Raw genomic sequence first — 13,062 nt, 5'->3', positions numbered from 1 at the left:
AAAACCACCGGCCTACGGTCAGTACCTGGCAACTGCCCCACGTAGGTTTCGAACTCGCAACCCAGAGGTGGAGGGCTAGTGTTAAAGTGTCGGGACACCTTAACCACTCGGCCACCGCGGCCCCTAGCTGATTCTGATATCCTAGCTATTCTCCCTCTTACTTTTATGTAATTCTATAATTAATATATTGCGATTTCCTCAAAGCAAAATATTGTCTATAACGAACCAATTTAGCGGTGAGTTGCGAGTATTGTGAAGAGGAAATATGATAATTGCATCGCTTTTGATATGTATTTGTTTGTATTTTTATTTATTCATATTTCGTTGGTCCCTGGGATTCACCATAACCGTGTTTTACTGTACTAAAGTATCAAAAGGTAATCGTATCATGTTTGAGATTCCAGGAAAGAGTTTTGTCTATCTCAACTACACGATGAGTTTTCAAAATGTATAGGTCACGTAGCCATCCCTCCACTGAAGGCTTACCTTCCTCTCTTTCCGCGACCTTTGTGACCCCAGGAGACGGGACGCAGGATTAACCCACCTTCGGATGGTAATGTGTGATAGAGAACAGGGGTGTGCTGATCACTGGATTGTGAACAATCTCTCAGGGTTATGTTATGAAATTGCAGAGGATGCGCACAAAGCCCTACGGGAATATAGGGAGTCTCTAGGCAGTAGGAAAAAATATCAAAATGAAAATCCGGCAAGGGATAGGCTTGACAGATTACAACTTTTACGATAGCAGTTTCGACAAATGTGGGATATATGTTCAATTCTGGAGATTAGGCACTGTCTTCAAATGTACAAATAAAATAGTTCAATGTTTTAAACCCATTCAGGGATGCCTAGACTCGCATAGAAAATTCGTGTCCTTGGGTTAAACTGTAAAGGTAGGGTCATGTTGCATACTAAGTTTTTTTCTTCACTATGCAACAGATGTTCTTGATTAAATTTCATAAACAGAGGGATCTGCCCTTGATGGTTTGTGGTGGTGTTTGCACGAGACTCCGAATATATTATTATTTTTTTTCACATCCTATTATTCTAATTCTATTCTAATATCTACGTAGTCTTTGCCTTGTTCTTTTATTTAACGTTCGATACAAATTGTGTTTGGTGACCAGAACTTCAAACAGAATATAGACATACATATGGGAAACTGTGCGTCTCTGTTGGCCAGCTTTCTTCTGTTTCTTACGAGAAGCAGATCATCATCAAGCTTATCAGAACAGGTAACAGAGACCTTGTCCTTCAGTTTTACCTTAAGGAATGTTAATGATGTGTTATCTTTATATAACAACAACTTTATTGACCATGTCGATCAGACATACGATGTAAAATCTTAAATCAAGGACATCATAGACTCTTCAACATCAGCCGCTTACCTCGATCGTTATCTACCACGTAACCAACAGAGATAACTTACAACTAAGGTCCATGATAATAAGGATCTTCATTCCATGCGTGATCTTGCATGATAAATTTGTCCTAGTTTGGTTCCAGAAGAATAATCGGTTGTTAATTAAGTAGAGTGAGGCTTTAAATGCAGGTAAAATAAAGATACAATTCCGACTCGGGTGTTATGATCTTCTAAGCCTTCTAAACAGAACGAAAATTAGGCTGTTACCTTCCTTAGTACACTTTCCCTCCACAAGATTACCTTGTCCGAAGGGTGTGTTCCCTGAACGCCTACATATTTAGAACAATAGGCAGAGACATCAAAGGGAGGGTAATTATAGTCTGTTTCATACATGTTCTGTATTTACCAAGATATTTTACCTGTAGAAATCATTTGACAACTAAAGAAAACCAAAACACAAGCATATCAATTTGAAAAATTCTATAATATAGTATTAATCACATTGATATAGATAAGTTATACAAAAAGTAAGAACATTAGAATTCTGCAAGTTAATATATCTTTTCATAATTTGAAAACGACATTATCAGAATCTTTATTATAAATTGAGAACTACAATTATACACGTTAATGTAAATTTACACATTTTGATAGGAATAACATCATTAGAATCTTAATTATATAGAGCACTAGAAATGTACATGTATGCTAATTTAAAGATACACAGTTTGAAATATCACTATTATAATCATAGAATATTACATGTTAATATAATATCACATATTTTGGTAGGACTATTAGAATCATACATTATGTTTATATAATATAATGTTATACAACGGACAAAATTGAAATCAATGAATATACACAGAAAACTGTAACAGGCATGCAAATACATGTATACATGTACACAGTTGGAACAAATCTACAAATTTATTATCACAGTGTAGTACAATACAAATACGATAAAGCACTGTCCATGTTACATCAGTACAACCTTGTCCATGTTACATCAGTACAACCTTGTCCATGTTACATCAGTACAACCTTGTCCATGTTACATCAGTACAACCTTGTCCAAAATGTTACATCAGTACAACCTAAGTGAAGAAATTCGGAGGCTGCGTCGGTGTAGGATATTATATGGTTCTCCAGTCTCTGTTTCTGAAGGACAAGGCGAGTGTCAATGTTTCTGTATTTCCTGGGTCGGGGTCCAGCGCAACGTTGAAGTCTAGTTATCTCATTAGTAGCCTGGCTGTATGTCCTTGAATGTCCGTATAATTGTGAAGATGTTAGGATGTGTATGGTGTACAATCTTTTTGAGTTTCCCGTGTCAGGCTTCTAAGTGGTTGGTCGTCCTTCAGGTCCGTCGTGGTCGTAGTGGTTCCCAACTGTTTCCACCTCTATCCACTGGTCAACAACGTAGTCTGTGAATGGCGTAACGTCAATGTGTAGGTCAGCTTCCTGGATGTCCTCTTACGTCTTCTACTTGGTGTAGTGGTACAAGTGGCAATACAGCTGCGCGGCGAACCAGTCTCCTATAGTGTCGTCGTTGCATGGGGTGAAATGGAAAAGCATCCCTTGATGTTGGGCCCCGGGAAGACGGTGAAGAGTCTGTCCCGATGTTGATGGTGTACATCTGTCTCATAACCTATTCCTAATAAAGTTAAAGTCTAACTGAGTATTAGCCAAAGATGGTAATAACGGTATGAGTACAAACAGTGGAATGATAAGTCCTGATGATAATTTTGAAGTTGATATAGATACATACATGTACATGTAGCTTCGGTTTTAATATCCAAGTGTCACGCCATCCGTAGCCTGGGTTACATTAACACAGCTCATCATTTTTACTGATCTCAGTAAAGTGAGCGGTTTTTACTTAACAACATCATTATCTTCAGTTATCAGATATCAGGTATCAGAGAGGCGTTCAAATGAGAAAAAAGAACATTTTGATTATAACTTGTATTAAGGAAAAAAGAAAAGTATTTGATATAATTTTTAGTTTGATGAAATTGATATAATTATCAAAAGGTATTTTATGATATCAATTTCATTGAATTATTAATAAATATTAATTTCAATGAATTATCAATAAATATCAATTTCAACGAATCATTTATAAATACTAATTTGTTAATTATTGATATTTAATAATTTGATCATTATTAAATTGTTTAAATAAGTATTGACAATTATCATGTGCATAGTTAATTCCAATATATTGTATTTTTGTGCAGTATATTCATTGAATATTGACATTTGATTTTGATGAGAAATTCAATGAAAATTACAGGTAACATACACAGGTAAAACACAGGTAACAAAAGTGACTTCACCAGAACAGACTATAATAACTGTACAAACATAGCCAGTAGGGTGTTATTTCAAAATGTAGGCGTTCAGGGAATCAGCCGTCCGAAGGACCAAGGTGAGCTGATGCCATACCGTGGCGTCCGGCGTCCGTCCGTCCGTCTCGTCGTCCGTCCGTCAACAATTAACTTCTTCTTCATAACCGCTGAATTGAACAAAATTTGACTGGTAGCATCATTATTGGATTAAAAATTGTGCAAGTAATGTGGCTGACCCCCCGGGGGCCTGAGGGGCGGACCCAAAAGGGGTCAATTTGACTTAATTGATGTAAACAACTTCTTCTCTAGCACTAAGCAATGGATATCACTCATATTTGTCTGGTAGTATAGTTATGGGGTGGGAATTCAAACTTGTATATATAGTGGGACTGACCCCCTGGGGGCCTGAGGGGCGGGGCCAAAAGGGGTCAATTTGGCTAAATTGGATATAAACGACTTGTTCTCTGAAACAAAGCAATGGATATCACTCATACTTGACTTGTATCATCCCTAGGGGTTGGGGATTCAAAACACTTTGAATGGCTCAGTTGATCCCCAGCAGGGAGCTGAGGGGGTGGGGAGGGGGGTTAAAAAGGTGGTCAATTTGGCTAAAGATATATAAATGACTTCTGAAACTAAGTCATGTAATTGCACATTATATTTGATTGGTAGCATCCTTATGGAGTAGGGATTCAAAACTTTACAATTGGTTAGGCTGACCCCCTGGAGGCCTAAGGGGCGGGCCCAAAATGGGTCCATATCGCAATATTGATCAAGAGATGAACACAATCCTGATGTAAAAATAGGCCCAGGGGTCTTTCCCCACCGCAAGGGACTTTAAAACAGTTTCTTTAAATACAATTATTTTGAATTTTGACTTCATTTTTGAGTTAGATCTTTGAAGCAGCTGAGATCCCCACAACATAATCATACATCAACAAATAAAGCTATCAGCAAATGGAACATAAACATTATTTTGATGTTTGCTCAAATAAACCAGGTGAGCGTTACAGGCCATCTGTGCCTCTTGTTGAACTATGAAGCGTAGCCTAGTTTAGAAACAGCCTACGATTGATAAGTCACGAGTATGATTGTGACTGTATCAGAGCCTGAGTCGAGAGTATTGCGGACTTGGATCGGAATGAAGCAGATATGAGCAAGGCCATGGGGGAAATACTGATAACGACGAAAACTATAGCTATCACATGTGCGTTTTTTTCTTTAGGGGCCACCTCCGATAGCGGTAATCGTCAAAACAAATAGACTAGTTATCGTTATCATACAAATTACGTAAACAACATGTTTGGAACTATTCTGGTGACGCTGACATGCTGTGCCATTCCTGTTGTGTTGTACATATTCAACTTATACCGGCGACATCTGCGACTACCTAATTGGAACCAACGTTATGTATTTGTCACGGGATGCGATTCGGGTTTTGGACGCGCTCTTGCCACACAGCTTGACAAGGCAGGGGTGCATGTGTTTGCGGGATGTCTCAACAAGGAATCCAAGCCCGGATTAAAACAGGAATGTTCAAAAAGATTACAACCAATTTCTTTAGATGTGACAAATGAAAAGTCGATTGCAGAAGCAGTAGAGTACATGACCAATACCATTCCTGAAGGTCAAGGTAAGGCGGGTTTATTGTACAGAGTCAATGTACTAATCGAGTCATGATTCAATGAAATTGACTGAAATTGAATAAAGGTTGTAAATCAAAGTGCATTGTGAATACAAAGCTGCTTTACTTGAAGTTAATTCAACTACGTCTGCCAATGTAACTTGATGTAGACGGCATGATATATGTAATATTGAATAATGTGTTTTTGTTCATAATTTATTAAAATTTTCTCATTAATTCCACGTGTTCATAATTTCGCAGGGCCAATATATTTATACATAATTAACGGTATAAATCGCAACCGCAACCGCTGATATAGCGAAACTAAATCCCCGCGAATATTAGACTATACAGTTATTCCTAGACTATTATATACACTTTGCATTGCGTAGATGTTTATAATATCACAGTAATAATAATATAATAATAATGTCATATTCAATGCGCCCAGGCCTCGGAGGATTGGTAAACAATGCAGGCGTATTTCATATATTTGCCCCACTGGAGTGGCTCACCAAGGACGATTACGATAAGACGTTTGCCGTCAACCTGCACGGCCTCATCAGCGTCACCACGGCTTGTCTTCCCCTTCTGCGCGAGGGAGCTGGAAGGGTGGTCAATATGTCGAGTGTTAACGCTATTTCAGTCAGGCCAGCAGCCTGTGCCTACAGCATAACCAAGTGGGGCATAGAAGCATTCACGGACACGTTCAGGTGAGTGAAAGTCTGCCCAGAATTTAATAGGGTAGCCTAGTGAAAATGTTGTTTGTATTAAAATCAAGCCTTGGTAGGGGTACAAAGTATGATGTTTACCAGAATCACCGTAGTAACATGTCCATATTGTTAAACTCAAGTGATACCTGTTGATGTTCGAAGTTTTCTTCATTGAAAAATAATGCGAATTTGTGAACTATACATGATTGTCTGTAGAAGCCATGTTGTCAACATATGCAATGAAAATAATAAAATATTCGTTCATTACTCTTACAGACGAGAGTTCTACAACACTGATATGTCGGCACACATTATTCAGCCCGGGCCTTTCAAGACCGCGATCGTTTCACCAGAAGGGATGGCGAAGCAGATTCAAGACCGTTATGTCAGTCTTCCAGACAAGATCAGCAAACATTACGGAAGCAAATTTTTCAATCAATGTACGTCTACGTTTGCCAACATTTGAAACAATGTCAACTTCTCTTAAATTTTACTTTATTTGATTTGTTCGATGTTTCAACATTGGTTTCAACCAATGTCAAAATATAAAGTTCACGCTGATTCTTAAATTGATAACAAACTTATTAGATTTATTTTAATTTTCGATTTGAGGGGGAAAATCCACGAAAAAGAAAGGTAATAACTCAAATCTAACACAAAATGTTTTCAATAGTGTTCGAGTTTATTTTCGCATTGTAATAAGAAGATATGTAGATAAAATGGATTTTAAAACTTTAAAGTGAATGGAATTCATTTGGTAGTATGTAATTTTAACAATGACAATTACTTGTCCAAAGTTCCGAAATGTATTTCTGGACATAATTTAGATCTATTTGAAATAAGAGTTTGGTTCTCGAAGAATGAAAAACCTTTTGTTATCCTATTTACCGGTACAAAACATACTAGAGGGATATCGGCGCCCGTTATCGGAAGACCTTTATCTATATAAGGGTTTTATTTTCTCAAATTTACTCATATTTTCTCTCTTCCTCATCCTCTTTTTGAAAACGGAAAACTTTTACTCATAGATCAATCAAGATATTTAGAAGAAATAGAGATAACAATTTCAACTAATGTTCTATCAGCCTATTCGTTTTCAGATCAGTTTCAAAATTAATCATACTCATTAAGGGATTAATGAAATCCTAAAAGTACTTCTTCAGAAATTTAGACAACAAATTTCAACTGCCAAAATAAAAGAAGGCTGCTTGTCGGTCATCTTGCGAATCACTCTCAAACCTGCATGAGCACAACTCAACTAAGGAACAAGGAGAACCATTATGTGAAGTTTGAGAGATCTTTTATGTTTGTCTTAAGAATAGTGACAACAAACTTCAACTGCCAAAATATAAGATGTTTTCCTGTCGGTCATTGTGTTTTTTTCTGATCGGACTCAAAACTTAATGGACACAACTAGGGACCTATGGATATCTACTTGTCATTATTCAGAAACATCCTCACAGTGCTTCTTAAGAAATAGCAACAACAAACTTCAAATGTCAAAATCCAAGATGCCTGCCTGTCGGCCATTTTGTTTTCCCTACAGACTCGAAATGGAATAGACACAACTCGAGGCAAAGGGAAACCTACATGTGAAGCTACATAACGATCCTTCCAGTAGTCTTCTAGAAATAGCAATAACAAATACTGTTATCGTGCTGACAACGGACCACTGACGAAAGGCGATTTCAATAGCCCACAATCTGATGTGCAAAAACGTAGAATATCTGACATATTCGTAAATAATTCCTTCTGTAATACATTTATTTAATATGATCATCCCTATTTTAATTCTTCAATCTATCTTTTTGATTCTAGGGAAAGGAAGGATGCTACACCTTCAGGACAATCAAGACACAGATTTATCAAAAGTCACCAATGCAATGACGCACGCGCTGTTTGCCATGTATCCGCATGCGCGGTACCGTGTGGGTTGCTCCTTTCTATTGTGGCCCATGTCAATGGCCCCTGTGTGGTTCTCGGATTGGATGTATAGCTTACCTCGCACAGATTTGAAGTAGAGTATAAACTGCTACTTGACACCTTGAGCAGTACCATATCCTAAAAATGTGTGTTCTGTGCGGTATGGGTGAAGTGTGAATGGTAATAATGTATACAGTGGAACTTCGTTAACTCGAACTCGGATAACTCGAATACCCCGCTTAACTCGAAGTACCTCGTCGGTCCCGGCCGAATTCTCTCTTTATCTTAGTAAAAAAACTCGGAAAACTCGAACTCGGATAACTCGAAAAACTCGGATAATACGAAGTGAAAATTTGGTCCCAACAATAAAAATCCTATTTGAAATGAACGAATAACTCGAAGTATAATTTTCGTCGATCGGTGGTAAACGCCGACATTTTTTAAGAGCTAAATTCCGTTTGTAATACTGAACATATCGGCAGTTTCATAAATTCATAAAAGAAATTGTCGGTTGAATCTTATAACAACAAGTCTTGGTGATAAAAAGTACTGCTTTACTTACATCAGGTAATTTCCTAAGGCGGTCGCCGATATTAGTACACACGATAGTCAACAACTCATCTACCCGCTCGCTCAAGCGGAACTAATCTCTGACACACCGGTATATCTACCCGGCTGATGTTTTTACAGGTGTAGAAATGAAACGTCACCGGCGCCAATTAAATCTTTAAACTGCTGAAACAATAGCGTAATTACTGCCGAGGTGTTCAGAGTACGACTGTAACGGTCAGTGCTGTCTATTAAATCGGATAAAACGCCAACTCAGTCACAGTAACATTTTATATGCACATGCGCAGCCCAACTTCCGGTGCTAATACACATGGAAATGGCGTGGTTATCAATTAAAAGTAAGTAGGCCGATCAAACAGTATTTTATATGTCCAATAAAAGGTAGTGGTTCGGTTACGTTTTGCATGCAAGCTGTGTTAAACTTAAACGGTTATTTGATTTGACATGAATAACTTGTTATTTTGTCGAATTCCGTTTCATCGTTTACCTTTTGCAAGCATGACTTGCACATCAGATCGTTATTGAAGTGACTAAGTGAAAGAAACTTTATCGTGACTGTATATCGGCAAAACTACACCAAATTACAAGTGACATAACGAAACATTACATATATATTTACATGTATTGACCAGTCTTCACACTAAACTGATGAGCGACAGAGCGGAGTTATAATGATTATATAATATTGACAAATATTGACCAAACTTTTCACCAAAAATGATAACTCGCTTAATTCGAACACTCGGATAACTCGAAGTTTTTTCGTGGTCCCGTCGACTTCGAGTTAACGAAGTTCCACTGTAATTAATAACTTGATGAATTATAATAAACTGTTGATACATTGTTGTCAGTGAAACGATGATGATGACGATGAGATTGATTGCTTGATAATGATGACTGAAGATGGGGTTTGATGATGTTAATTGATAATGATGACGACGATGATGATAATTGATAATGATGATTATTGACGATGGCGATGATTTTCGACGGTTGTCAGGATAATGATTGATGACGTTTGATGAAGATGAAAGATCATGATGAATTCTTCAGTATTTTGATTGTGAAAAACATTTTAGAAAAAATGGGAAAAAAATTACATTTTTTGTTTCTAAATGTCCGGGGCCTATTAATCTTGATCGTAATTTTTACCAGCAAAAGAAATACATTGTGATCAGAGCAATTTCCCTAGAATAAGATTTTAAAACATCACCAATTTCAACATCATGTAAATGAATAACTAGCTTTCTTTTGATTGTCCATGAATAATCACTATATCAAATCAGGAAAATATATTAGAGTACAGATGTATATGTTGATGTCAATTGAACACGAACCTACGTTTGCTAAGTAACAATGCATATACAGAAAAGGAGGAATACGCAATAAAGTGGGATCAATAACACTTGTGTGTACAAGCAGAAATATGATAACAAAACAATAAAGAAAATTACATTAACTTTAATTTTCCTCGTTTTTGATATATAACAAATAATTAGTAAAGTGACGTTTGAGTTTGGTAATGAATTCAACAGTCTGACGCCGACATTAGTATTGCCTTTGGATGATCAATGGAGACTTTCCTTTGATAAAGAGACAAACAAAATTACCAAGAAAAATCCAGGCCATATCTAAACGATACCATCAGCTGCCACATATCAATGTATAGACAGATTTGATCTTTGAATGGTGAACTGGACAGAAGCGCATATGTGAGTACTAATTCAAACCCGCAAAAAATATAAATTAGGTACTTACCCTCGACTTTGATGTGGTAAGTTTGTCAGATTGATAGCTTACCTAACGCTGTTTCTATTTCCGAAATAGATAGCAAGTTACTTATATCACCAATACTTGGTAAATTCTGACCTATAAACTATATTAGGTCCAAACTCGTCGTAATCTGCAGGTGTTATCCATAAGCTTTGTGTGGACGACAGACTCCCCCATATCGATCCCCCTATCCAGGTTGAGTATGGTCTTTCTGGGGGAGCGACGACTTTGATGCATCTACTAGCTGGCAATGACGCCCGCAGTTCTTGTTCTAGTCTAGACACAAAACCTGGTACCATCGTGTTACTTCCTGTGAGAATAATACTACAGTAAAAATCTCTAATCACATCTACTGGACATGCTTTGATACTTTTAACAATCAGTTCGTGTATGCCGCATGTCTTACTTCCGATCAGAGACGGGTCAAACATGGCTTCCATACACTGGAATCTCTCTTCTCCAAGACAGACGGTTGTTCCATTAGAACAAGTATAGTCCTTTTTTATGTCGTCCACTTTTTCCGTTTCAGGGTTGGTAGAAACATAGGCACATCGTTCTTTCATCGTGTTTGCTTCCTCTATTTCACTCGCAGTGGTAAACACACGATTCCGTTTCGTCAGAAGTTCGATTAAATAATTAGTAATATCATTTCCACCGATATCGGATCTAAACATAGATTGAGTTAGTTTATATCCTTCAAATATACATCCAACATCTGTCACTTCAAAACCCGAATCTATCACGAGGCCAGTCCCCCGTCCCGAGGAAAACGATGATAGCACATTGGGGCCAACAACATACATCCCACGTGGATTGAATTTCTCAAACATGATTTGTGCCATTTTCTCTCTGTTTGACCTTGGATTCATTGGCGGTTCCGTTACCAAAACATTAGTGTCGGAAGATTTTACGCAAAGATCATCGAATGCATGTTTCCATACTGTCTCCATGGCTTCCCAGTCAGTTACAATCCCTCGCTCTATTGGTCTTCGTATATCCAAAATATCCATGTTCGCGATCACTTCATCACCAACATAATATTTTTTCTGTGGTCTACCAGCAGTCATCTGCCCCTGTAAAATGAATTTAAATATATACAATTAAAGATTACAGTGTCGTTCACTTATTTTATTAAATTTATATTGACAAACTCAATGTCCATACATTTTTTTAATAACAATCTCATAGTTCATGTTTTGATTTTCTTAAACTACATACATTGCATTCAAAATGTATTAAACGATTTACTTTCCCTTTATAAATTCTTTATTCTATTACATTATATATATTTATCCCAATTTATCTCAATAAAGTGAATTTATTTTTATTATGAAAAAAAGGTAACTTTGTATCCGTAATCCATTATGATAAAAATGACTCATCCGGTACCTCATACAAAGGAGCGCCTACTATGGTCCGAAATACACTCCGTGGACCATCGTCTCCGGCAAAGCCTGCTTTTATCCTATGGGAACCGTTGTCTATGACAACACAGATATCATTTTCGTCTGAACTCGACATTTCGATGACAAAGTACACCCGCACCTGTAAGTACATTGATTGGCATAGGAGTGTGGTTTGGTTATTAGTTTCAGTTACTAAAATAGAATATAAAGAAATATCACTAGCGATTCGAAAGAAGTAGAAGATAATACAGGAGTGTTCCAGACGTCTATACGATATTTTATATTGTATCATGATAGTGGTAAATGTGTAAATTATGGGACCAATAAGCCTGAAATGCATTTGATTTTGCCACCACGCTCACATAGATAACAATATATTTCAAAATATGGATTATGCATGTATAAATAAATACTGTAAATCACTTATATTTCGCGTGGAATTTATTTTCGCGTTAAATTGCGAGGAGAGTAAAACGCGAATTCAAATCCCCCGCGAATATTTATACAAGAATGACAAGAATAAGTGGCGTCCATTTTGAATCTATCGTAATCTTTAGTTAGTGAACAGACAGTATGAAATCAGTATCTAAATACTTCTGATAGGTCATTATAATCTCTAATAGTATGTATTAATGTGTATAGTGTGTGTTACTAGTCAATTTAGTCACTAGGTGTGATCTAGTCAGTATATGTTACTGATTTATCTATTCAGGGTGTGTTATATATATACATGTATTTAGCTGTTGTTTCATACGTTTCTGCAGTCCTTATACATTATAGTATAGTATTCATTATATGCCATCTAATGCGTATATCCAGCAGATGAAATTCAATTATTCAACAGGTGTTACCTAATGTATTCATGTGGTATGCTGTAGAAATATTGAGGTTTGTTATAAATGTATTCAAAAGGTACGTTTTCAGAGCTTATATGGTGTTTTTGAATGAATATTGTACTGTGACATCATCACAATCGAACAAACGTAAGTAAATTCTGTAAGTAAAATAACAAACATGAAAGAATATTAGTTATACAAAGAAAATATCGGGACGAGTTTCTTTATTCGTATGTAGATACAAAGAAATCAAAAACAAAATACAGTACAATGTGTTACTGTTGTAACCTCAATTATTTATATGAAATGTGTTGTCTCACATGATTATGCTATGTTCGATTATTCCAAAAGATATCTCTGTTAATTAGAGAATTGATGAAACGTATTAAAAAGATGTCTATGTTATTCATTATAATGTAAGTTGAAAATTGATGAAATTGCTTTTGACATTATTATATTCTATAAGCATATCAGATATATATGCAATTCCAATTTCAACT

The 13,062-nt window shown here is 36.6% G+C and overlaps 2 protein-coding genes across 3 annotated transcripts in view; one reads left to right on the top strand and one right to left on the bottom strand.

The window, feature by feature from the left end:
* The first annotated feature begins 4,452 nt into the window (after positions 1-4,452).
* Positions 4,453-9,765, top strand: LOC117338324 (short-chain dehydrogenase/reductase family 9C member 7-like). Its single transcript, XM_033899625.1, has 5 exons — positions 4,453-5,350; positions 5,793-6,054; positions 6,331-6,494; positions 7,873-8,168; positions 9,349-9,765. Exons 1-4 carry the CDS (start codon positions 5,017-5,019, stop codon positions 8,073-8,075), a joined length of 963 nt encoding a protein of 320 aa, XP_033755516.1. The 5' UTR covers positions 4,453-5,016; the 3' UTR covers positions 8,076-8,168; positions 9,349-9,765.
* A 227-nt stretch (positions 9,766-9,992) lies between these two features.
* The window catches only part of LOC117338323 (actin, cytoplasmic 2-like), a 29,100-nt gene continuing 26,030 nt past the window's right edge, over positions 9,993-13,062 (bottom strand). For both annotated transcript variants that reach the window (XM_033899622.1, XM_033899624.1), the window contains 2 exons: positions 11,710-11,865; positions 9,993-11,393 (listed from right to left, as the gene is read on the bottom strand). In XM_033899622.1, the coding sequence (XP_033755513.1) occupies positions 10,392-11,393; positions 11,710-11,841 (1,134 nt within the window). In that variant the 5' untranslated portion in view covers positions 11,842-11,865 and the 3' untranslated portion in view covers positions 9,993-10,391. The remainder of the gene's footprint in view (positions 11,394-11,709; positions 11,866-13,062) is intronic.

The sequence above is a fragment of the Pecten maximus genome, chromosome 11, assembly GCF_902652985.1.
Source record: "Pecten maximus chromosome 11, xPecMax1.1, whole genome shotgun sequence".
Classification (NCBI taxonomy): domain Eukaryota; kingdom Metazoa; phylum Mollusca; class Bivalvia; order Pectinida; family Pectinidae; genus Pecten; species Pecten maximus.
This window is presented reverse-complemented; position numbering and strand designations above follow the sequence as displayed.